This window comes from Dermochelys coriacea, chromosome 1 (genome assembly GCF_009764565.3).
Source record: "Dermochelys coriacea isolate rDerCor1 chromosome 1, rDerCor1.pri.v4, whole genome shotgun sequence".
Classification (NCBI taxonomy): Eukaryota; Metazoa; Chordata; order Testudines; family Dermochelyidae; genus Dermochelys; species Dermochelys coriacea.
Window position 1 is genome coordinate 249601334 of NC_050068.2, and position 27013 is coordinate 249628346.

Below are 27013 nucleotides of genomic sequence, written 5' to 3' on the forward strand. Positions count from 1 at the left end.
GTGAGGCCAGCAGTGCAGAGGCACTCAGGAGATCAGGTCTGAGGAGGAGCTTGGTCTGAGTAGGAGCTAGGTACAGTACTGAGTGAATTAGTTCGTATACGCAGTCGAGTAATTATGAATTAGGGATCTGCACTGAAGCCGAGTCAGCGACTAAAGGTGAGTGGCTAAGAGGTTAGAGTCAAAAGAAATTATCTCTAGTCATGGGGAAAAATAGTCAGGCTCTGAGTTAGAACCTAGAGGGTGTTGGAGAAAGCTCAACTCAAGAAGGTAGATCCAGAAATGACTCCTAACTCTTGATGGTGGAGGCATGTGACCACCCCACGTGCCACCTCTGGGCTGAGGAGCAGCAGCAAGCGAATGTCTCAGAGAGCATCTCATGGCCGTCAGGCTCTGTGGGTACAGACCAGGTCCTAGGGGTGTCACTGGCTGGCGCCAGGCTCCTTTAGGGGAGAGGCAAGAGCATGTCAGGGGCGCAGCTCAGAGCTATGCCACCTACCCTGCCTGGGGAGCACCTGGCCATGCAGAGACATCCTGGCTCAGGGAGCAGGGCAGAGAGGGCTGCCAGGCAGGCAGAGAGGGCTACCAGGCAGGCAGGTAGCCAGTGCTCCAGCTCCCAAATGGGAGAGCCAGGGACTTCATTGGGCTGGCAGCTCCCACCAACTTCCAATCTGCCAGCTCCTGGCATGAGCCGATGGTTTTCAAATTGTGGGATTGAAAAACTCTGTGCTAAATGGAAGGCAGAAATCTGGGGGGGACACACATGCATTGCCTCTGGTAAATCAACAGCGTTTAATTAGATTAAGGGTACATTTAGTGTAAAATATGAAGGGACCCAGAACATAGCATTCCAGTATCAGTAACTCTAGGCTCTGAGTGGATAAATGAAAGGATGAAATGACACAGAGCTAAAACAGAGTGAGAGTAGAAGATGATTTCATTAGAGGTAACCCATCTTCAAATAACAGGATAGTGCAGTAGAGGAGGGGAATGATTTCTCTCATACAAAGAAAAAGTTTCTCCTGGAAAAAATGGGCCCTGGGGAATGTGCCAAGTAGCTGGGTAAGACAGTTGACAGTGGGCAGGGAGTTCTGTCTTTAAGTGTACAGGTGGCAGGGTGTGTGACCACTTTAGAGCCCTACTGGAGTAATGTTGTTGGCTCTCACAAGACAGACTTTGCTGGAAATCTTTTAATTATTTTAGGAACTAAGTTGCTGGTCAAAAATGTCAGCCAGTTCTCAAGGCTGGAGTCCTTTATCTAAACAACAGGTATGGCATGATTGTTGGCAGTGCACCTTCCCCATGCTGCCCTGCCACTGTGCCTCAACTTGGAGAAGACTGCTTCTGGAGGCGGAAGGAAGATAGTTAAGCTCCATTCCCATTCAGCCATTGGCCTATAGGGGGTGCTAATGGTAATTAATGAGTTTGTGAGGTGGGCGCATAGGCCCTGGAAATTGGACTGAAACCACCAAGGCACGTCCCATAAGCCACCAATCAGCCATCAGGCATTAACAATTGTTATCACTGTCACCCTGGATCAGATCTGAACCAAAGAACTAGTTGTGGAAGGAGTTCCTCTATCAGGATTTAGCCCTGATGGGCCTTAGCATTGCCCAGCTCTAGGTCAAAGTTTTAAACAAACAATCTTCTAAATGTACATGGGAGTGCTATAATTGAGTTCTCGTTTTGCACTGACATGTTTAAGGGAACGAGAATTTCAGGAAGGGTTTACTCTGCTTTGAAGGAGGATCAGACCGCTCTGGGGGATCTTTCTGCTAGGAATGTTTAGATTGCTTTTTATTTTGTCCTTGCAGCTGAGAAAACAATTTAAAAATTGGACAAATAGTCTCAGTCCCTGCATGTGGCCTGTTCCTGAGAGCGGAAGGAGGACAAGTCACAGGGGAAAGTGTAGCAGGTTCATGGTAGCATCCATAATGGATATTGTCAAACCAGAATGCTAATCTTGGCAGCTCTTATCTATATTAGCTGGCTTGCCTTCAAGTTGGCTGTGTTGTCTGGGTCTGGGTGCCAGGAATCCTGGGTTCTACTCCCCACTCATTCCATCGTGACAAGTCACTTAACCTCTTCAGCCTCAGTTTTCCTCACTGTAAAAATGGGGATAACATTTAACTACTTCACAGGGAAGCTGTATGGCTTAATATTTGTAAAATGCTTTGAGATTCTTTAGCGGCAGGTGGTATAGAAGAGGGAAATATTCTGTTTTCGTCTGACACACTTCCCCTTTGTGTTGCCTTTTTGCTAATATAGTGAAAGAATTTAAGGGCTGGCACACTTATGAAAAGAATCAATATTAAGCAAATATCGCAAAATATCAATGAGACATGAATTATTAGATTACTAAAGCAAGTTATCTCTGCCATGAATTTAAAATTCAGAGTTACACTCAGCCAACTGAGGAACAGAAACAACACCATGTGATCTATATGGCTGGTGAAATCTAATATTGAATACTTGCAATGACTATTTGACAGATTGGCCTTAATCAAAAATTTTATATTTGATGAAGAATAGAAATTTTGGTAAGAGACAACTATACAAAAATGCTGCTTTAAGGACAAACTTAGTTTACTTCAATCTCTTGCCAATGGGTGGGTGGGTGAGTGGAGTCTACTCCATCCTGGGTTCTTCATTAAAAGGTCATAGGCTAAGGAGTCTTCTTGCAGAAGATGTGATGTGGTACGATAGACCAGGAAATGCTTAAGGACCAAGGTCAAGGGGATAAAAGTGACCCAGCCCAAGGACAATTTCCCATAATAACTTGGCAAGTAATTTTAATTCCATCTGAGCACAGACAATTCACCAACAGAAAATTTGGTGAAAATTGCTTAAATAAATGAGTCAGTAAGAATTATTCACTTTGCTCTCATATTGAACCTCAGGATCACATTGGCTTTATTACCAGGATCTGGCACTGCAAATTCACGTCTGATTTTACCAGCTACTATTCCTCCAGGTTTTTTTAAATCTAGGACAGTAAACTAGTGCGTCTGCTGTAGATAAAGAAAGCCAAAAATAAGTCTATTCAAAAGTAAGACTTCTCTTCTTTAGCCTTGTTTCTTGTGTTAATTACAGTTTCACATCCAAATGACTCTCAGCTTTCCTAAATAGATTATCCAATCAGGTAGGCAGACCACAGCGTGCCCAGTCCAATCTATCCAAATGATTTTAAAACATGAATGAACAAGCTGATATTCACCGTGGTTTTTTAGTTGGACCCAGCATCTTCTAATGGGCATTGAAACAGAGTGATGATTTGTGGCAGAAAAATCAAAGAAGCAGGTCTGCTTAGCATAGTGACTACATCTTTTATTTTATGAAATAAAAACTTTTATAAAAGTGACTACATGTTTTATTGTATGAAATGGAAGGGGACGTAGTCAGTGATGAGCTGCCAAAATCTTAACAATCAGTTCCCTCCACATTCCACAGGGGGGGTCGTTGCCCTCCCCAGCCCCCCGGAACTCCTGCCCCATCCACCCCTGTCCCCTGACTGCCCCGAGAACCAGGCAGGAGGGGCTCGTGGGCTACTGTAGTGGGTGCCCGCCCCACCCCTAAGAGCCAGAGGGACCTGCCGGGGGGCAAGGAGGGGGAGTCCTGGAGGTGCTTACCTGGGGCAGCTCCCAGGAAGCATCTGTCAGGTCCTTCTGGCTCCTAGGGGCAGGTGAGTGTAGTTGGGGGGGGCAGCAGGGGGAGCGTCTGCTCCCTCACTGATCACATCAAAAGTGGCGCCTTAGGCGCTGACTCCCTGGGTGCTCCGGGGCTGGAGCACCCAGGGGGAAAATTTGGTGGGTGCAGAGCATCCACCGGCAGCTCCCCACCCTGCGCCCAGCCCCAGATCACCTCCGCTCTGCCTCCTCCACTGAACGCGCTGCCCCGCTCTGCTTCTCCGCCCCCTCCCCCGGCTTCCCGCGAATCAGCTGTTTGGTGGGAAGCTTGGGAAGACTGAGTAGCAGGCGGCAGCTTCCCACTCAGGCCGAGGGTGGCGGAGGTGAGCTGGGGCGGGGAGCGGTTCCCCTGCACCCCTCCCCCCCGGGTTACCTGCTGTGGTGTGGGCGGCCCTCCTCGTGCCCCCCCCGCCCCAGCTCACCTGGGGGGGGCGGAGAAGCAGGGCAGGGCGGTACGTTCAGGGGAGGAGGCGGAGATGGAGCAGATGTGAGCTGGGGCCGGGCGCAGGGCGGGGAGCTGCCATTGGGTGCTCTGCACCCACCAAATTTTCCCTTTGGGTGTTTCAGGGCTGGAGCACCCATGGAGTCGGCACCTAAGGTGCCACTTTTGGCCGGTTAAATTTAGAAGCCCTTTTAGAACCGGTTGTCCCTCATGGAACAACCGGTTTTAAAAGGGCTTCTAAATTTAACAACCGGTTCTAGCGAACTGGTGTGAACCGGCTCCAGTTCACCACTGGACGTAGTTAAAAGGTTCTTCGTGGTGTCATTTTAACTGAGGTCTGTACAAGGGAAATATAGGTGGAAGTAGTTAGGAATAGTCCTCAGAAACTATGAATTAGGTTTGTGGACATAATTGGATACATATTTATATGGTTTGTGGTAGACAAAAAAGACAGTCTGGAGGTTAAGGCACTGGACTGGGACTCAGGAGATCTAGGTTCAGTTTCAGCTGTGCCACACGTTTCCTGTGTGCTGTTAGGCTAGTCGGTCTGTGCCTCAGATCCCCAGCTATAAAACGGAGATAAGAATATTCCCTGTATCTGTTTTACCTGGTTAGATTGTAACCCCTACACCACAGAAATGGTCTTTGTGTGTGTGTGTGTGTGTGTGTGTGTGTGTGTGTGTGTGTGTGTGTGTGTGGGTGGGTGTGGGCATGGGCGCCGGCGCCCCTTCGGAGGTCCAGAGAGGCCTGGGCCACTTCCAGCTTTTGAGGCCTCTAGCCATAATAAAAATTAAAAAATGATGACACATGAAAACAAAATAAGGCACCAAAAAAAGAGTGCAACATAATTTGAATATTTTTTTATTTAACAAATGCTTTTCTAACCTTTTTCTGTGCAAATGCACTAATTATTGAGGAAAAAACCCTACCTTTTGTGCAATGTCACAGTTGATATTAAGCATGGCGAGCCCATTCAAACGGTTTTGGTCCGATAAGGATGCACATAAAAATAAGTTGCGAAACTTATCAAATGCCAAAAAATTAACAAGTGTCTAAATTTGAGGCCCCCTTTGAGCTTGAGGCCCAGGCCAAATGGCCCTCCTGGCCCTCACTCTGATTGGCCGTGTGTGTGTGTGTGTGTGTGTGTGTGTGGACTCTAGCACCATGGGGTCCCTATCTCAGCTTGGGTCTCTAGAGGCACTGTAGTAATACAAGGTTTTCCCCTTACCCTAGTTTGGCTTTTTTTCCATCTCCACCCCATGCCAGACTTCAGGTCCTGCTAGGTAAGATGAGTAGTGCTTTATTCTGTTTTGAAATGTTGGTAAAAATTGCTTGAAACACTGATGTGAAGTGCGACCTGAGGGGCTGCGATTTTAAGCAATGCTGTTGGTAGATGCAACACTGTATTTGGGAGTGAGAAGGATTTGAGCCAGTAGTCCACTAAAAAGGTGAACAAAAAGCAGCTTTGTACATGGTTTTTTTATACGAAGCACATTGTGTATATTCTTAAGCATTGCCACAAGGATTAACATAGCTACATTTTAATGTGTCAGGGGCAGGAATTCAACTAGAAAGCAGAGTTGGAACAATTTGGTCAGGTGCTGCTCATTGCTAGGTCTCTGTTTGAAGTGGTATGCAATAGCTCTTTGTTTCTCTCCCCCCCCCCCCCCAACTCCTACCCCCACCCCAACAGCCTGTAGAACAAATCCCAGTTGTTTTCACATTCCTGAAATCTGTGGTGTTTGCCCATTATGTTTCCAGACATTCTTGGCTGGCATTGGTGTCTCAGACCATGTGGCTAAACATGCAGAGTTCAAGAGTTACTTCAGATCCTTAATCCAGTCTATAAATTTGGTTTTTCATCCTGTTTTTTATTTTTACTGTTGAATTTCACAGCCAACTAAAAGAAGCTACTGTTTACTGTACATCAAATTGCTCTGAGACTCCAGCAAGGGATGACAGTCTGGGACAGATTGTAAACCTCTCTGCTTTGTTCAAAACCAACCAACCAGATAAGTGCACTTTTTAAGTTTTAGCAATAATATTTGTGCTCAAAAGAATTTCTTCGTTTAGATTGATTTTATAAATCTTTAACCAATCCAACATTTGAATATTGGACTCGCATGCTTTGTCGTTCTACTTTCAGAGATACGACACGTACCAGCCTGTAGCTGTTTCACACATATTAGCTAGATACTGAGTAAGACCGTCCACTTGTAATATCAGTTGTATGTTGCAATTCACAGCTCAGGAGCCTTGGTTTTTACTCCCCACCCCTCAAGCCTTATGCTCATCAGTTCCAGCAACCTGTCTGAGCCTTAGGAGACTCATAAAGTTACACCCTGCCCCGATGAGCGGTAGCAGATAATCTGGCACATCAGGGACCCAAAGAGCTTATTTTGACTTTTTAAAACAGTGTGGGCAACCTGCAGCCCACGGGCCACACACAGCGCATCAGGGTAATCTGCTGGCGGACTGCCAGACAGTTCACATTTGTATGGCCACCTGCAGCTCCCAGTGGCCGCGGTTCGCCGTTCCTGGCCAATGGGAGCTGCGGGAAGTGGCACAGGCCCCAGACACATGCTGGCTGCCGCTTCCTGCCACTCCCATTGGCCGGGAATAGTGAACCACAGTCACTGGGAGTTGCAGGTGGCCATGAAAATATAAACAAACTGTCTCGCGGCCAGCCATCAGATTACCCTGACGGGCTGCAGGTGGACATGTTTATGCAAAATGTCTATTAAACTAAACCTTTTGCTCCACTGTTGCCAAAGAAAAAACATTTTTAGGGCCAAAAATTTCTAAAGTGACTAGTGATTTTGCTCGGCCTAAATTTATAGGTGCCCAACTCGCAGCATCTGAAAGGGGCCTGATTTTCAGAGTGTGGGTGATCAGCAGTTTATGAAAATTGGGTCCCTTGAGGGCAACTCAAGTCGGACACCAAACTATAGTGGCACCCCAAATCACTCATCGCTTTTGAAAATCTTGGCCTAAAGGACTGTTTATGTACAGCCTACAGTGTGTTATGCTCTGCTGCAGCAGGAGCAAACCCAATACCCAGAGGTGTTCTGACATAAGAGATTGCATGGTTGTGTAGCATGTTTTACGCACCTGTGGTTTCTTTGCCCAGTGATAGCCAATGGGTGAGGAGAGTAGATCCAGCAGATTTTGATGGGTTGTTGGTAAAATGGCTTTAACAGTCATTCCCAAAAGAAGCTCCACAAATCCCTGACTTTCTTTTCCCCTATCACAGGTGAGCTCTGTTGACTGTGGGATTGGGAAGGACCCATAAGGAATCCTTAACTTCTGAATTCTCACCCATGCCCTGAAATTGTAGAGGCCATGGGAAAAACCAAGAAAGAAGAGGAGGCTGTATTTCTGAAGAAAAAGATAACTTTGCTGAGGGCTTTTTCACTCCTCATTGGCACTATGGTGGGCAGCGGCATCTTTATCTCTCCAAAAGGGGTGTTGAAAAACTCCGGCAACGTGGGTGTCTCCTTAATCGTTTGGTTTGCCTGCGGGATTCTCTCTCTGTTTGGTGGGTGGTGAGTTTCTTTACCCTTCTTGTTAAATGGTTGGTAGATGGGGAAACTAGCGAATGATGTATATTTATGACAAAGGCCTAACTTTACTTCTCCAAGAAAAATAAGCTGGGAACACAATGGACCAAAACTCCTATCTCCGAATACCATAGAATTGAAACAGTAATAAGGTCCTGTGTACACAGGGTTCCAAGGATCTGTTGTTTAACTGGTTTGTCAGAGGGACTTGGGGAAAACCCAAGACTTAAGATCTGTGATTGTGGTGCCACATGTGGGCACAGATATGGGAGCAGTTCTCTTGTCTATGGAATGTCTAGATGCATGGGGGGACAAAGAGGGGTTTAGGCCTCTAGCTAGGGGCACTAGATGGAGAACCACAGAGTTCTGGGGACCTAGGAGATGTGTATTTATTTCAGTATGTGACTTTCCTGATTTGTTTGGTTTATTACTGCAAAAAACTACTTTGTTATAGTGCTGTGGTTGAGAGTTTGAATTTCCTGGTTCCTGTGGCTTTTTTAATCATAGATCCCACAACAATTGTCTCTCTTCCTTCTAGTGTTTATCGTATGTAATATTTTGTATTACGGAAGGTGTTGTTACACTTATACCTTACTATATATGTATAATGTGGCTTAGTTGAGGTCGCTGTGGAAACATCAACTTTAAAATTTCATTCTTTTGCATATGTAAAATCTCAAACCATAACATCACAAATGTAGGTTTCTTTTTAACTGAGTAGGATCATAAATGATAAAGTGTTTATTGGTCAGCTAGCCAAACCATCTGTACTTGTGAATGATTGTCCTCTCCACTAAACTCCTAGTGTATCTTGTGTATTCTTGAAAATCTGTCTTGGTGGCACCCAAATGGCTTCCCTTGTCAAGTTATTAAATTCTCTAACTGACTTCATTCTTCCCCTACTGTCCAGCTTGAAGACTTCCTTTTATTAGTGGAAGTCACATTATTATTCTTTGCTATAGTGCATTAAATAACGCTTACCCTCTTTTTATGCAAGATTGATACTTGGTTATGGCCCCAATTCAGCAAAATACTTACGCATATGCTTAACTTGAAGCATGTGAATGAACAGATCAATTGAAATCAATGGGATTACACGTGCTTCAAATTAAGTATGTGTTTGAGTGCTTTGGTGAATCAGGGCTTATATTCCTTCCATTGCATGTAGGTAGGTTCTGAGGGGTTTACAGTTGGGACAGAAGTGGCCAGTTTTAAAATCTATCTTTACATAGATACAGAAGGAGAAATAGAGAGTATTTGAACCACTTGGTTAGAAATTCTCTACATTCTTCTGTACCAAGTTTTTCTTCATGGCTCTGATCAGAGACATGTTCCATGTCCTTGGCTCACCTATATTTGAGGGAGGAGGTGTGCGTGTTTGAGGCTTAGAGCTAGCTAAATGGGAGAAATGAAGTGTTTTAAAGTAAATCTCTAATGCAAAGACAAACTTCTTTCCATGCACTTTTTCCACATAAAGTCAGCGGAGAAATTATGCCATTAAACTGACAAGAATGTTTTACCAGATGAAAATAGATCTCCCCTGGAAACAGCATTATTGCAAATAAAGGGATTTGCACTAAAAGCCTTCATTTCCTCTGTTATGAATAGTTCTCTGAGAACCTCTACCCCATGCGCACCAGCAGTAAAAAGGTTAACAGTGTGTTAGGAACTATTAGGAAAAGGATAGAAAATAAGACAGAAAATATTGTAATGCCACGATATAAATCCATAGCACACCTACACTTTGAATACCATGCCCAGATCTGGTCACCCTATCTCAAAAAATGATATAGTAGATCTGAAAAGGTTCAGCGATAGGCAGGGCCGGCTCCAGGTTTTTTGCTGTCCAAGCTCTGAGAGCGCAACTGCCCAAGCAAAAAAAAAAAAAGGGGGGGGGGCGGTGGCTGGAATGCCACCCCTTGAAATGTGCCGCCCCAAGCACATGCTTGGTTTGCTGGTGCCTAGAGCCGGCCCTGGCGATGGGCAACAAAGATGATCAAGGATATGGGACAACTTCTGTTTGAGGAGAGGCTAAAAAGATTAGAGCTGTTCAGCTTAGAAAAGAGACAACAAAGGGGAGATATGATAGAGGTTCATAAAATCATGACTGATGGAGAAACTGAATACAGAACTATTATTTATCCTTTCATACAGTACTAAAGCTAAGGGTCACCCGGTTAAGTTAATGGGCAGTGGGTTTAATGCAAACAAGAGGGAGTAGTTTTTCACACACTGCACAGCTAACCTGTGGAATGCATTGCCATGGGATGTTGTGATGGCCAAAATTAAAACTGGGTTAAAAAAAACTAGATAAGTTAATGGAGGAAAGGTCCATCAATTCTTATTAGCCAAAAGGTAAGGGATACAACCCCATACTTGGGGCAACCCTAACCTCTGACTACCAGAAGCTGGGACTGGAAGACAGACATGGGTCACTCCAAAATTGCCTGTTTTGTACTCTTCCCTTGAAGTTCTAGTATGGGCAATTGTCAGAGACAGGATACTGGGTAAGATGGACCATGGTCTGACCCAGTATGGCAGTTCTTATATTCTGTGTTCTTAGCTCATTTTAAACAGATTCCTTTAATTCTCAATAAATTCTACATGCAGTAGTAATTCCATGGGACAATTTACTAAATGCATATTTACTTCATCTGTTCCAGGTGCCTTGTGCTATGCAGAACTTGGAACAAGAATCACAAAGTCTGGAGGACATTATATCTATATTCTGGAGACACTGGGGCCTTTGCCAAGTTTCTTGTATCTGTGGGCTGAATACTTTGCTATTGGGTAAAAAAATTTTTCTGCTACCTAAAATGAGGTGTTAGTGAGACCTGGGAAAGTCATGGAAATGGATAACCAGTTCATATTATTTTTAAAAATGCATAAAGTGAGAAACCATACACACTACCTTGAAAGTCTTATAAAATAAAAAGAAGGCAGAAGGAGTAAATAGCCACACGTGCACTTTAGGCTTTGGGGGAAGGAGTGGGGGTGGGCGGGCGGGGTGTCTAACACCTCTTGGTAGAGTGGAAGTCAGCACCTATGGTTCACTCACATTTAGCCTGTGATACACAATGACCCCCAGATCCCTTTCTACACTACTCTTTCCTAGGCAGTCATTTCCCATTTTATACGTGTGCAACTGATTGTTCCTTCCTAAGTGGAGTACTTTGCATTTGTCCTTATTGAATTTCATCCTGTTTACTTCAGACCTATTTCTCCAGTTTCTCCAGATCATTTTGAATTTTAATCCTGTTCTCCAAAGCACTTGCAACCCCTCCCAGCTTGGTATTGTCCGCAAACTTTATATGTGTACTCTCTATGCCATTATCTAAAGAATTGATGAAGATATTGAACAGAACCGGACCCAGAACTGATTCCACCCCAATCAATATGCCCTTCCGGCTTGACTTAAATCTAAATTTCCTGATTTAATTGTCCAATTTAAAATTTCAAATGTTAACATTCTTTTAATGTAGCCTTTTGCATATAAAATAGCTTAACACCAGAAAGTCATTTTCTAACTCCATGAATCCATCCCTCCTGATAGGCCAGCCAACAGTGCAGTGCTTTCTCTGGCATTTGGAAACTATATATTGGAACCATTTTTTGCCCCCTGTGCAGCCCCACTTCCTGCTGTGAAGCTCGTAGCTCTCTTGGGGTACTGTAAGTATAAAGCAGATATAGGCCTAAGCCACAAAATTTTAATTCAGATTTTGAACCCCTTCTCCCCAGATTCAGAGGTGTTTACATCCAGAGTTTGGGCTTGTCCCATTACAGATAAAACTGTGAAACTTAGATTCCATAGTAAATGCTGAGCCACCCAAAGTTCAGGATCTGGGGTTCTGGTTTGGCCCCATCTCTAGAAAAAAAGGGGGAAAATGAAGTCACAAAGCTGATGTAAATGCGTCTGTGGATTGTGAAGCTGGGTGGAGAGTAGAAATCATCATTGGCCATGCACTGCTATCAGATTGGCCGAGAAATGAAACCAGAGTTCTAGCCAGCAAGTTTGAAGGTCTGTTTTTACTTATGGTCTAATATTGGCTAGATGCTGCATCAGGCTGATGACATTTTGGAAGAAAGGAAACGTCATACTCTGGGTCATGTGCATATGGTCTTAAAATATCTGTCACTCTGAACATTCTGACAGGTTTCAGAGTAGCAGCCGTGTTATTCTGTATTTGCAAAAAGAAAAGGAGTTCTTGTGGCACCTTAGAGACTAACAAATTTATTTGAGCATAAGCTTTCGTAAGCTACAGCTCACTTCATCAGATGCATTCAGTGGTAAATACAGTGGGGAGATTTATAGACACACACAGAGAACATGAAACAATGGGTTTTATCATACACACTGTAAAGAGAGCGATCACTTAAGATGAGCTATTACCAGCAGGAAAGGGGCGGGGGGGAGGAAGAAAACCTTATGTGGTGATAATCAAGGTGGACCATTTCCAGCAGTTGACAAGAACGTCTGAGGAATAGTGGGGGGGAGGGAGGGGGGAAAATAACATGGGGAAATAGTTTGACTTTGTGTATTGACTCATCCACTCCCAGTCTCTATTCAAGCCTAAGTTAATTGTATCCAGTTTGCAAATTAATTCCAATTCAGCAGTCTCTCGTTGGAGTCTGTTTTTGAAGTTTTTTTGTTGAAGAATAGCCACTCTTAGGTCTGTAATCGAGTGACCAGAGAGACTGAAGTGTTCTCCAACTGGTTTTTGAATATTATAATTCTTGACGTCTGATTTGTGTCCATTTATTCTTTTACCTAGAGACTGTCCAGTTTGACCAATGTACATGGCAGAGGGGCACTGCTGGCACATGATGGCATATATCACATTAGTAGATGCGCAGGTGAATGAGCCTCTGATAGTGTGGCTGATGAGATTAGGCCCTATGATGGTGTCCCCTGAATAGATATGTGGACGGAGTTGGCAACGGGCTTTGTTGCAAGGATAGGTTCCTGGGTTAGTGGTTCTGTTGTGTGGTGTGTGGTTGCTGGTGAGTATTTGCTTCAGGTTGGGGGGCTGTCTGTAAGCAAGGACTGGCCTGTCTCCCAAGATCTGTGGGAGTGATGGGTCGTCCTTCAGGTTAGGTTGTAGATCCTTGATGATGCATTGGAGAGGTTTTAGTTGGGGGCTGAAGGTGATGGCTAGTGGCGTTCTGTTATTTTCTTTGTTGGGCCTGTCCTGTAGTAGGTGACTTCTGGCTCTATCAATCTGTTTCTTCACTTCAGCAGGTGGGTATTGTAGTTGTAAGAATGCTTGATAGAGATCTTGTAGGTGTTTGTCTCTGTCTGAAGGGTTGGAGCAAATGCGGTTGTATCGTAGAGCTTGGCTGTAGACAATGGATCGTGTGGTGTGATCTGGGTGAAAGCTGGAGGCATGTAGGTAGGAACAGTGGTCAGTAGGTTTCTGGTATAGGGTGGTGTTTATGTGATCATCGCTTATTAGCACCGTAGTGTCCCAGATATGGATCTCTTGTGTGGACTGGTCCAGGCTGAGGTTGATGGTGGGATGGAAATTGTTGAAATCATGGTGGAATTCCTCAAGGGCTTCTTTTCCATGGGTCCAAATGATGAAGATGTCATCAATGTAGCGCAAGTAGAGTAGAGGCATTAGGGGACGAGAGCTGTGGAAGCGTTGTTCTAAGTGAGCCATAAAAATGTTGGCATACTGTGGGGCCATGCGGGTACCCATTGCAGTGCCGCTGATTTGAAGGTATACATTACCCTCTGATCCCACTGAGGGTTACCAAAAGAAATGACACCATTTGCTCAAGAAACTCCCTGAAAAAGCACAAAAACAAATCCGCACAGACACACCCCTGGAACCCTGACCTGGGGTATTATATCTGCTACCCAAGATCCATAAACCTGGAAATCCTGGATTCCCCATCATCTCAGGCATTGGCACCCTGACAGCAGGATTGTCTGTCTATGTAAACTCCCTCCTCAGACCCTACGCTACCAGCACTCCCAGCTATATTCGAGACACCACTGACTTCCTGAGGAAACTACAATCCATTGGTGACCTTCCTAAAAACACCATCCTGGCCACTTTGGATGTAGAAGCCCTCTACACCAACATTCCACACAAAGATGGACTACAAGCCATCAGGAACAGTATCCCCGATAATGTCACGGCTAACCTGGTTGCTGAACTTTTGTGACTTTGTCCTCACCCATAACTATTTCACATTTGGAGACAATGTATACCTTCAAATCAGCGGCACTGCGATGCGATGGTACCCGCATGGCCCCACAGTATGCCAACATTTTCATGGCTGACTTAGAACAATGCTTCCTCAGCTCTCATCCCCTAATGCCTCTACTCTACTTGCGCTACACTGATGACATCTTCATCATCTGGACCCATGGAAAAGAAGTCCTTGAGGAATTCCACCATGATTTCAACAATTTCCATCCCACCATCAACCTCAGGCTGGACCAGTCCACACAAGAGATCCACTTCTTGGACACTATGGTGCTAATAAGCGATGGTCACATAAACACCACCCTATACCGGAAACCTACTGACCACTATTCCTATCTACATGCCTCCAGCTTTCACCCAGATCACACTACACGATCCATTGTCTACAGCCAAGCTCTACGATACAACCACATTTGCTCCAACCCCTCAGACAGAGACAAACACTTATAAGATCTCTATCAAGCATTCTTACAACTACAATACCCACCTGCTGAAGTGAAGAAACAGATTGACAGAGCCAGAAGAGTACCCAGAAGTCACCTACTACAGGACAGGCCCAACAAAGAAAATAACAGAACGCCACTAGCCACCATCTTCAGCCCCCAACTAAAACCTCTCCAACACATCATCAAGGATCTACAACCTATCCTGAAGGACGACCCATCACTCTCACAGATCTTGGGAGACAGGCCAGTCCTTGCTTACAGACAGCCCCCCAACCTGAAGCAAATACTCACCAGCAACCACACATCACACAACAGAACCACTAACCCAGGAACCTATCCTTGCAACAAAGCCCGTTGCCAACTCTGTCCACATATCTATTCAGGGGACACCATCATAGGGCCTAATCACATCAGCCACACTATCAGAGGCTCGTTCACCTGCGCATCTACCAATGTGATATATGCCATCATGTGCCAGCAATGCCTCTCTGCCATGTACATTGGTCAAACTGGACAGTCTCTAGGTAAAAGAATAAATGGACACAAATCAGACGTCAAGAATTATAACATTCAAAAACCAGTCGGAGAACGCTTCAATCTCTCTGGTCACTCGATTACAGACCTAAGAGTGGCTATTCTTCAACAAAAAAAAATTCAAAAACAGACTCCAACGAAAAACTGCTGAATTGGAATTAATTTGAAAACTGGATACAATTAGGCTTGAATAGAGACTGGGAGTGGATGGGTCATTACACAAAATAAAACTATTTCCCCATGTTATTCCCCCCCCCCCCACTGTTCCTCAGACGTTCTTGTCAACTGTTGGAAATGGTCCACCTTGATTATCACCACATAAGGTTTTCTTCCTCCCCCCCCACCTTTCTGCTGGTAATAGCTCATCTTAAGTGATCACTCTCCTTACAGTGTGTATGATAAAACCCATTGTTTCATGTTCTCTGTGTGTGTCTATAAATCTCCCCACTGTATTATCCACTGAATGCATCCAATGAAGTGAGCTGTAGCTCACGAAAGCTTATGCTCAAATAAATTTGTTAGTCTCTAAGGTGCCACAAGTACTCCTTTTCTTTTTTCTCAACATTCTGATCACTAAGAATTCTCCCCAGCACCAAGGGCAGGGAATGTTGCTGTCTCTATTCAGTGTACTCAGGGCAATAGGCTGAGACAATGGGAACAGCATGAGAGTAAAATTCTTTTGATTTATTCTGAGCCCCAGCTGTATATGTTGTTCTTTGCCTTCTCCTCCAGACATTGTCCTCATCTTGAACTCTTGGAGTGTCAGCTGGAGTGCCAGGCTTCAGAATGTCCTATCCATCATCAAAATTCTGGCTTTCGCGCTCATCATTGTGCCAGGGATGATGCTTCTGGCCCAAGGTGGGTCTGCTCAGCTGTGATCTGCGGGAGGGCATTCATTAAGAGCTTGTCCACATGGGAAGGTTTTACTGGTATAATCCTACTGGCATAATTTAACAGATATAGTTACACTGGTATAGCTCCCAGCGTAGATGCTCATATTCTGAAATAAGTGTGTCTTTTTTTTTTCTGTTTAGCTTAAACCCCTTCCAAAGCACACAAGTGAAACTGAAAAAGGGCACTCATAACAGAACCATAGTGGGCACACTGGGAGTTACATGGGTTATATATAAAACTATATTGGTTTAAATTCACACCTTAGCTTATATTGGTATACCTTTCCTGTGTAGACCAGTCCTCCATAGTGTTCACAGTCAGGATAATTAATCTTGTGTCCTCATTTTGTATCTTCCCCTGAGAGAATAAAGGGATCGGGGTGAACATTCATATTTCTGGTTGTCATCTGGAACTGGCTTCATGGGACATGCAAAAAGTCCATCAGGCTGGCCATGATTCTGACCTGAAGGATTGCCCCTGTACCAGAAAATCCTCAGCAATTTATTGTTTAGAATACCTTCAAATGACACTCTGGATGCCTGGCACCACCCTCGTGGTAGAAGGAGTTGTGCCATTGATAGTGTGGTCAGAGACCTCAGAATTACAGATTGTACTTAATGTAACTATACAGGGATTGTAAATCATTCATTAGGGTCTCACAAACAATAAATCATTTTATTATGTATTTATTTATCAGCAAACATGTTAGAAGATACATAACCTCCCCCAAACATAGGCTACTTTCTCCTTTGTACCCCCTTATCATTCCATTGATCCCGGCAGAGAATTTTGTCCTATCTTCTCTCTTCCCCTTCCTTTTTGTACTTCTATTGTAGTTACCATTTCTTAAGTGTTTTAAAGAACACTGTCCCTTTTTTCTAGGCTCTTTAATACCATTTTAACTTACTGCTTAGTTTTCTTCAATCTCAGCTTTCTTTTGATTCCACGAGCTTTATTTTCTCCTATAATCACCAAATAAAATGGGATCCCCATCCAAACCACCTTTGTTTTTGTCCATCTCAACCCTCAATCTCTTCAATTTTTCTTCCCTCTCCAGCAGTCAGTGGAGAGAGGGCAGGGAAGTGTGCTTTCATGAAGTTGCTCCAAAGGACCTCTAACTCCACTCTTTTTGTGTTACTTCCTAGAGCTCTTTGTTTTGTGGTTCCCATGTTGTACACAGCATGAGGCTGGGGTTGGTACTTATGCTGAGGAGTCAGGGTAGCACAGCTTGAGCAGCATTAGCTGGCTGTGCAACCTCAAAGTGGAGCACACATCCAGAGTTTGGGGGTCAGGGAGTTCATTTCAGGTCTAGAAAAAGGTTTTCTACAAGTAGAGACTCTCTCAGGCCATGTTTGGCCTCCTCAGCTCTATAAATTCATTATAAATAATTGACGATCCTGCAACCGCAAACTCTTGGGGTTGTATGAGAGACAGAGAAAAATCAAACCTCTTCTGCAAATTTTATTTTTTGGCAACAAGTAGAGGGGAAGTCTCTGTTTTCAATGCTCTCTAGCCCTGTGTTTCTCTCCTTTTTTTTAGGCCACACTGAAAATTTCCAGGATGCTTTCAGTAGTCAATTGCTGACTTTGGACAAGGTGCCCTTGGCTTTTTATGCTGGGATGTTTGCATATTCAGGCTGGTATGTGCAGCCTGGGTCCTTTAATGAATGGCAGTGTCTATTCCTAAGTCTATGGTGCTTCTCCTGAGCCATCATTTAAACTCTGCCATAACCTGTCTTCTTTCACTCTGCAGGTTTCAAACTAGCTTTGTGCGAGAAGAACTGGTCCGACCTGAACGGTAAGAATAGGAGAGGGGCCTTTAAGGTCACCCACGGGAGACAGCATTATTTCAAAATAAGCTGCCTTTTAAATGGAAGAAAAATGAATGCTAGTTGTTCTAACTGTCTGGCATGGTAGTACTGATCTGTGAGTAAAAAAACCCACAAAAACAAAACAGCTTTTTTCATTAGCGCTCTGTCTCTCTCCCACTTTTGTAGAAATAACCCACTGGCTGTGATAATGTCTGTGGTTACTGTAATTGTGGGGTACATGCTCACCAACGTTTCCTATTATACTGTCTTGACAGCAGAGGATTTGCTGGCTTCCCAGGCTGTGGCTGTGGTGAGTTGTAACCCCATTATTAGTTTTCTTCAGAAGGATCAATTTACATTAAGTGGGTGGGGATGGGAAAGCTTCTAGGATGTGGACAGTAATACCGGATTTTATAGCGGAAAGGCCTTCAGCTTTGTCACTTTTCAAGAGTATCCGCAAGCAGTAATATTTCTTAGCCTTGCCTGAGGAGGTGGAATAAGAAATAGAGATCAGCATGGCAGTGGGGAAGAGGAATAGGTAATACAGACTTGGGAGTAAGTGGAGTTCTGTTTTAAACCTTTCGGTGGAAGGCCATCCAGCTCTTTCCATTAATTCTGATACTATTCAGGGATTACCAGGATGTTTCTGAAGCAAAGCGTGTCTTTCTTCCAGAGTTTTGCACAAAAAGCTTTCCAAAGACTTATCTCCGTGATTCCTATCCTGGTTGCCCTGTCCTGCTTTGGAACCATGAACGGGGGGATCTTTACGTTTTCAAGGTCAAATTCTTTTAAATCTTGCTAACTGATTTGCAGTATAAACAGGAGGAGGGCACTGCCACCAAATCTGTTGAAAATACACAAGTAGATATCACTCATCAGCTAATTGACACACAAGCAATCCTGGGAATTGCTGGCTCTCCAAGTCAGTGCCAGAACATCTTCACCTCCAACGTGAGAAATGAACTTGGAAACGGGGCCAGTTCTTGGGGACTTATGGGAATTTTCCAGAGAATAAAGGGAGTTTGACTTTGTTTTTCAAAATCTCCCACAAACTACTGTTTCAGGAAGCTGTACCAGGAACTGTGGGATAGGTTAGCAGAGGATGGTGCAGCTACAAGGATGTAGTCAAGTACAAGTGTGGACTTGGGGCAAAACTGCACCCTAATTAGCATGGTTAGTGTGGACAGCCTGTATTGCTGGTACTTATGCTGGCTTTATGCCACCAGTTCAATTACCAGTGATTGTTCTCTAGTGCAAATGCAGGAGACTGGAACTCAGGTTCTTGTACTGCTCCATGTCTTCTCTCAGGACTCTATTTGTGGCTTCAAGGGAGGGTCAATGGCCTCCTCTCTTCTCCATGATCCACATCCGAAGGCACACTCCCCTTCCAGCCATCATGTTAATGGTGAGGAGATCCGATTTTACAATTGGAATTTCTACTGTCCTGCAGTTCTGATTGGCTTCTTATTTTACATGTCACTATGCAGAGTCTGGACAGGTGTGTGAGATTTAAAGGGAATCAAGTTACTCTCAGGTCTCTGAAGAGTAAAAGGTGTAGAATACTGCAAAAAAGGTTTTTGTGGATATTCATTCACCCTGCAAACGAGTCTACCTTGCCTGCATATTGGAAAGCATTATCAAAAGTGCTTAGTGACAGAGGTGGGATTTGAACTCATGATCTCCTGGCTCCTTGTCCTGAGTTTAAAATCCACTTGACCATGTGGCTTAAACTAAGAGGGTTGCTGCCACCAACACCTTCCACAACCACTGCTCAAAATTATCCCACAAAAATGTCTCTTCCAGGTTTTGTCTGCTTTCTTTGTCAATAATTCAGTGGTTCAAATGTTACAAACACTGACATTTCGGGGATGGAGTGAAATCACATGGAATGAATTTTTGTGCAAAATGTTTCACCAATTTTGTCTGGGCATTGTTAGGTACCTTCTAAAACTAGCAGTGTTGTCTTTGATTGAAGTGGTGAAAACTTGTTTATTTCAAAATGCAGCCTTTTACCTACCATGCATTCCCACCCTGAAACCTCATATGAAGAGAATATAGTGGTCTCAGCTCAGCATCAAAATTGGTCCTAACCAGACCGTGCGAGCTTTATCAGACTGCAGCTGACTGTAAATGTGAGTTTCTGACCCATCCATGTTTAAATTGCTAAAGGCTGGGATGAGGATTTAATGAATGTGTTTCATCTTTACAACCCTCAGTTCCCATTGGTTACCGCCATGGTGTGCATTGGAGACATCTACCACCTACTGAATTTCTTCAGCTTTTCCCGATGGCTTTTCATAGGATTAACCACACTTGGGCTCATCATCCATCGTTACCGTCACCCGGAGCTGCCCAGGCCATTCAAGGTAACACATGGCCGGTTTCAAAGCCAGGAGTGCACAGGCCCATCGTTGTTATAACTGGCTTCTCTCTGCGTCATTCACTGAGCACTAGAAAATGCAGCACATTACCTCACCTCTCTTAAGTCTAAATGGAACTTATCCAGCATGGGGGACCTTTTGTCTGCCACTGGAAAGCTCAGTCAGCCTTCAGTAAAGCAGTGTTCTACCCAGGTGTGAACAGTCAGGTTTAATTAAGAAGGTTGCATAGCCCAGTGGGTAGGGGGTCAGATTGGGAGTCAGGAGATCTGGTAAGAATAGACAGCCCCCACCCCACTCTCTGATACACACACAGGCTAGTGTCCAAACATTCCGCCTGGGGTTTGCCGCAACAAAGCACAAGCCTCAGCCAAAACTTCCTCCTGAGCTTAGTTTGTTCCTAGAGTTTCTCCCTCCAAGACCCCTTTATCCCAGCCCCTAGTTTCCTCTTCTCAGAGAGGTCTTCCAACTGCTCTTCCCTTCCACCCCCAAACATTGTGCTATAAGTTTGCTCAAGTACAGACACCACCAATACAGGTTTTAGAGGAGTAAGAAATGCACAGCAATCAACCAACAGCAGCTTATAGAAGATGTAATTTTGATCTAGTCTATTCAACTCATGTGCGTCTGTCTCTATGGGGTCAGGAGACACATACTCTGGCAGCTGAGAGCAACAAAGTTTGGGCTGGAGAGCTGCATCCTGAGCCCATAGTCCTGTATGTGGGAGCGTTTCCTATTTCCAGCTGTATTAGGGACCACCTTAGGAGCAGGAAGGGAAATTGGGTTTCAACCCTGCCTACCATTTTCCCTGCTGCATAATGTTTGCAATGGGGAATCAAAGTGGATTCTGGATTATGCAGTTTTTCTGACTCCCACAATGCTCCTCTTCTCTGCCCCATGCCATTTTTATCAGGTCTACTCCCAAGGTAGGGTGTCATGGATGGACAGTCTACTGAGCTTTAAGTGTACGGATGGGGTTTTATTTAGATCAGGGGTGGGCAAACTATGGCCCACGGGCCGAATCTGGCCCGCCAGCTGTTTTTAATCCAGACCTGGAATTGCCGCTGGGGAGCGGGATCTGGGCTTGCTGCGCTCTGGCACTCCAGCTAGGGAGCAGGGTCGGGGGCTGCTCCACGTGGCTCCTGGAAGCAGCAACATGGCCGTCCTCCAGCTCCTATGCATGGGGCAGCCAGGAGACTCTGCTCTGCATGCTGCCCCTGCCCCAAGCACCAGCCCCAAAGCTCCCATTGGTTGCAAATCGCAGCCAATGGGAACTGCAGGGGCAGTGCCTGAGGACAGGGCAGCATGCAGAGCTGCCTGGCTATGCCTCCGCATAGGAGCCAGAGAAAGGATATGCCCCTGCCTCTAGGAGCTGCTTGAGGTAAGCTCTGCCCGGAGCCTGCACCCCTTAGCCTTTCCTGCGCCCCAACCCCCTGCCCTAGCCCTGAACCCCCTCCCCTAGCCCTGAACCCCCTCCTGCCCTCCAAACCCCTCAATCCCAGCATGGAGCACTCTCCTGCACCCCAGAGCCTGTCTCCCAAGCCGGAGCCCTCACTCCCCGACACCCCAAACCCCTGCCCCAATCCTGATCCCCCTCCCACCTCTGAACCCGTTGGTCCTAGCCTCGAGCAACCTCCTACACCCCAAACTCCTCCATCCCCAGCTGGAGCCCACCCTGCACCCCACCTGCCAGCCCGGAGCCCCCTCCTGCACCCTGAATTCCTCATTTCTGGCCCCACCCCAGAGCCTGCACCCCCAACCAGAGCCCTTACCCTCTCCTGCACCCCAACCCCAATTTTGTGAGTATTCATGGCCCGCCATACAATTTCTATGCCTAGATATGGCCCTTGGGTCAAAAAGTTTGCCCACCCCGATTTAGATGCTAAGAATTTGTTCATATCCATTCTCTGCCTCTGAGGTGCTTCCAGCCAGTTACCGGTGCAAGAGTGCTGTCATCTATATGTATTAGAGGAGGGTTTTGTGAAGCAGTTCAAGAAAAAACAAGCACCAGCATGAACCTTTGTCTATCCCCCAAACTGTACTGACCCTTTTTTCTCGGTGAATTTTCTTTCCATCCCTGCCTGCCACCCTACTCCAAGTCCTTGCTAAAGGAGCATATTAAAAGACACCCTCAATTTTCCCAGACAGTATGCTGGCTGCACCCACAAATTCACCCAGAACCACCCTTTTAAAATATATTTTCTTGAACTAGAATAATTTGATAAAGTGTGTGTGTTTAACAAAGAAATCAGCAACATACTGATTTCCCCCCTCCCAAAGTTTTTACCTCATTCTGCTGGGTCTAAATTTGGGCTTTAAAAACACTTCTGAGAGTTTGAAAAGAGACAAATTGAATAGCAAATTTAGACGGGCTTTATTCTTCTGCCTGTGGAACTGCCTTTCTGAAAGAGAAAAGACCAGTTTGTGTGATATGTACAGATGCTGCTCTCTAGTGGCCATAGAGGAAAATCCTTACTGTTGATATTGTCCCGTTTATTTGTATAATTATGATGATTGTTCATTTTTTTTCTATAAGATTTTATGCTTAAAAATAATAGAAAACTAACACAAGCAAGAATCCCTTACACGCCCCCAAACAGAGGAGCAGCACTATTGGTAATTGCATGGGAATGAAATCCTTGAACTGCAATTTGAATCCCCAGTTGGTTTGGCTACCATGATCTCCGTTACCACAAGGGGTTCAGAACATACGGAAGATGCAGGAAGTTGAGGTTTTTTTTACTAACTCCCAACTAGTTGTTTAATTTCTTCCTAGGTGATTACTTGCTTGGCTTTTTTTCATTACTTAGTTAACTAACTGGTATGTGTGCTAAAGTGTGCAGACCCTGAGAAACAAAGATTAGGAAAGAGAACCAAACTAGCCTATGAGTTGATTATTAGTTTATAGCAGACATGGCATGAACAGCAGATCACCTCTGATTATGAAAGACTAGAGTCTAAAAGAGCTTGAAGGGAGATTTTTATTTTAGGTAAACTGTCTGGAGAAATCTGAGATTAGGATAAAAATTTTTTTCAATTGGATTGTATGGAAACTGGGTGAGATTGGATCCACAGTCCAAAAAAATCTCTTTGCAGTTCTATTAGGGTCTGCTAATTTATCCTGAACTTTAAACAGCCCAGATCATTTGGCTTCCCAGAGAGCTTTTTATGTTACTGTGGTAGCTACTCTAAACTATACATTTAAGTATGGTGCTGCTAGCATGAAGCAGTCTCTCAAGCTTATTTGGCCTTCCCTGAGGCAAACTAGAGACTGCTCAAAATGAATTACATGACTACATAAGCACTTTGAAAATCATTTACTTGAAAGGGCACGTGCTACTCATGCTAGCACGTGCTCATAATTTTCCACCAGCAACATCAACAGATGAGAGCTAAGACCAGTCTGTAATAAACTCAGAAAGCAGCTGGGGCATGGTAGATTTCTGCCTCCTGCTAAATTCCTGGCTGGATAAGGTGATAAATTTTATATATGGTGACTCCTGAGATAGTCACTAATGTCTGCTTCTATGCCTCATCAAGAGAGGTGAGAGTACACACTGGTGGTGTTACTGTAATGTAGTAGATAGCAAATTTGACTATATCAGAGATCATGAATCCCACTTGTTTGGAGACAGACTGTACAGAAAGATTGGACTGGCCAGGTTTCGTGTCTTCTGGACACAGGAGTCTAGCTATTGATAAATATTTGAGTACAAGCTAACACATAATGTGTTTGGACACATTAAGACAAATTACAAGTGGTCAGATATGATTAGATAGGTCTGTGCTCTTTTCCCCAGGTTCCCCTCTTCATTCCTGTCTCCTTCACCATCATCTGCCTCTTTGCAGTGGGAATGTCTTTCTACTCAGACCCAGTGTATGTCAGCACTGGTTGTGCCATGGTTTTAAGTGGTTTTCCAGTCTACTTCTTGGTGATCAGCAGGCCAATACCCGACTGTTGCCGTACCACATTCTGTGAGTATAAATCTGATAAAAGGGATAACCTTAAACATAATGTAGTATTAGATTCTACTCAGGATTCATTAATCACCACCTACGAGAGGCTGTGTGCACTAAGTCTGGGTTTAATACAAGGAACTATAGAAATTAAAATTAGAGGATGACCCAAGCTGCCGTGATTGGCTCTGGATCTGAATGTCACCAAAGTTCAGGGGTTTGGTTCTAGGATTGCAATTTGGCCCCATCTCTAATAAAAATGTATTGTGATTAGGGGTTTACTTAAATCGCAGAGAAATCACACCATTTTCATAGGTTGGCCCTGGCATAAATAGCAAATTTCTGGGATGTGTTACACATCTATGAAATCTGTTGTTTATGCCATGACCAGCCCATGAAAAATATGTGATTTCTCTGCAGTGTTTCTCAAACTAGGGGCCTGGACCCAAAAGGACCTGTTAGGGGATCACGATATTGCCACCCTCACTTCTCTGCTGTGACTGGCAGGTGGCACTGCCTTCAGAGCTGGGCACCAGGGCAGCAGCCACAGTTCTCTGCTCTGCCTTCACAGCTGGGTAGTCAGAGACCAGATTTCATAGGGGAGATGAGATTTCATGGTCCGTTACGTGATTTTCACACTCACGAAATTGGTAGACTCCTAATTACGATGCTGTACATACCTATTTCTGCTGAAAGCCTGTGGAAAGCATTGATAGGAAGAGAAGGGAAATACTGTATATGTTTTCTCTTGTTCTCAGTATATACTTGTAAACAAGCAAAATATACATGTTAGTCCTGGAACACCAAGTTTTTATCTGGTCTTTAGAAAAGTCTTAGGAAGTATGTATGGACAAGGATCTGGAATACAAGTAAGATATATTTTGAGAGGATTTCCCCATGTGGTATCAAGCACAAAGTTTCAGGAGTAGCTCTGCCACCTTAAATACAATGTTTGTCTCTCAGATAAAGCATTGATCACATCAGTGTTTTATCCTGCATCCTGACTTATTTAGATTTAGTGCATTAGTAAATTGCCCCTGGGTTCTGTACTGTCAACAACTTTTGAAAATGTCTAAGAAGATACAGAAGGAAAGTAGCAGAGATACCTTTTGCTAAAGAATGGGCTGTATTAGACATAGTTTCAGTTGTACTGAAATAAATTGTTTCTCCACACAAAATACATCCAAACACCAGTTTTACATAGTTCAAAAAACAAATTAAGCATTCCTCTCTCCTTTTTTTCTTGTGGCAGATTATCTTACACTCAAACTTCAGGTACTGCTGGAAGTAGTCCGACAGGAAATCAAGACTTATTGAGGACCACATTTTATTGGAGAAGACACATAGTGGCTTCTCCAATGAAAGCCACTAGCCCCACTTCTGATCCTTTTGGCCTGCTAAGAGACCAGGAAGCACTCTTAATTTTGCAGTTAATGCGGTGCAACTAGAGATGTCCAGAACAAATAACCTGGATACAAATGCCTCCGAGCTTTGATACTCAGGATGTGGATCAGAATTTTGCATCCACTTTGGTCTTTCTAAACCCAAACTCCACATCTGACTTTTGGAGGTGTTCAAAAAGCAGGATTCAAATTTTGTAGGGTGGTCCATCTCTCAGTGACGCACGTGATTTTTGACTTCCTAGAACTTGAGGAAAGACAAGGTGAAGAAGAGTACCTGTTTCACAATCCAGATATCATTCACATGGACAGCTATGGAAAACAAGTTCAGCTTTCAGATGGAAGGTTATGGAGATCTGAAATGATGTGCTGAGGATGGTCAAATGCTTTTAAGGTAAAATTTGAGAGAGGGAGAATCAATAAGAGAGCTTAAGAAAAGCCGGTGGTAGGTGAATTCCCATTCGCCTTCCATTGGACAAAATGATCTTTGGGACTTAGAATTCAGTTCTACTTTGAAAAATGACTCAAAAATTTGCTTGATTTACAAGAACAAAACCTATTCATTTTTTGATGTACCAGCCCCATCCGAAATCTGAAAATCAACCTTTTTTCTCCTTCTTAAGCATCATTAGTAGTAAAGATTCTCCAGGCTAAATTCTCTCAGGCTAAACTCCAGGCCCCCCAGAAGTGGGGTTGCACAGGTATAATCAAGTAGTATAGTAGAATTTGGCTCTGCAAAGGTTTAGTTAACAATTCCTGTAGATAATGCAACAGTTAAACTAGATACACCTCTCTTTCTCTGAGTTCTTCACAGCCAATGTACCTAAGAGGAGTAAATACTAGAATCTTTTGTCACTAAAGCCAACACCTATGACCCTGAATTCACACAGGGAGCAGGTCTGAATAAGAATGTGCAATTTTTATATAGTCACGTTCAGGGTATAACTGCATTTTAAAGGAATCTCAACCATTGGTCATTGGTGAGTTGAGAGCAGGGATTTTAATAAGCATATCCTTCAGTGCAGTAAGAATGCATAGATATTATGGTCTTGATTCAGCAAAGCACTTAAGCATGTGCTTTAATGTAACCACATGCTCAGATGCTTTGCTGAATCAGGACCTAAATGCTCATTTGAACAAAATTTCTGTTAAGTTAATATTTTTGGTTTACAGTGTAATATTGGTTTGAGTAGCAGCCGTGTTAGTCTGTATACGCAAAAAGAAAAAGCAGCCGTGTTAGTCTGTATCTGCTTATGCTCAAATAAATTTGTTAGTCTCTAAGGTGCCACAAGTACCTTTACTTTTTAGTGTAATATTGATGTTGCAAAATTATGTCCAGGTGCCACAATAATCCGTTATTTACAACAACTTTTAAAAGCGAGACTCAAATTTTAAAAGATGAGAATCACTACATCAGGAATTGTCCATCAAGCCCTCTGAAGAGGAGAAGGCCAGAATGCAAAGCATTTTAAGTACTTCATGTTAAGCCTCTAAATATTTACATCAAAACCAAAGTAGCATTTACAGAATTGTAATGTAGTCAATCAAAACCCTATTAAATGTATTATCAAGCCCTTTTTAAATAAAGTTTTCAGACGTGATTGAGAGTCAGTCTGTTTTCATACTGAAGTGGAACTAGAACAGACTGTCACATTTGCAGGGTTAGCTGCACCTCTGACTCATCCGGTCTCTGA

At 44.0% G+C, this 27013-nt stretch overlaps 1 protein-coding gene across 1 annotated transcript; it reads left to right on the top strand.

The window, feature by feature from the left end:
- LOC119842646 (cystine/glutamate transporter-like) lies at positions 1 to 26931 on the top strand. The gene is made up of 13 exons (XM_038371043.2): positions 1 to 156; positions 7379 to 7663; positions 10349 to 10475; positions 11239 to 11354; positions 15613 to 15738; positions 17314 to 17413; positions 17527 to 17571; positions 17771 to 17894; positions 18258 to 18361; positions 18893 to 18989; positions 19801 to 19950; positions 23763 to 23937; positions 25172 to 26931. Exons 2-13 carry the CDS (start codon positions 7468 to 7470, stop codon positions 25234 to 25236), a joined length of 1425 nt encoding a protein of 474 aa, XP_038226971.1. The 5' UTR covers positions 1 to 156; positions 7379 to 7467; the 3' UTR covers positions 25237 to 26931.
- The last annotated feature ends 82 nt before the right edge of the window (positions 26932 to 27013 follow it).

Coding starts and splice junctions, on each gene's coding strand:
- LOC119842646 (XM_038371043.2), top strand. CDS start 7,468: ATGGGAAAAACCAAGAAAGAAGAGGAGGCTGTATTTCTGAAGAAAAAG. Junction 15,739..17,313: donor GATGATGCTTCTGGCCCAAG/GTGGGTCTGCTC, acceptor CCTTTTTTTTAG/GCCACACTGAAAATTTCCAG. Junction 17,414..17,526: donor ATGTTTGCATATTCAGGCTG/GTATGTGCAGCC, acceptor TTCACTCTGCAG/GTTTCAAACTAGCTTTGTGC.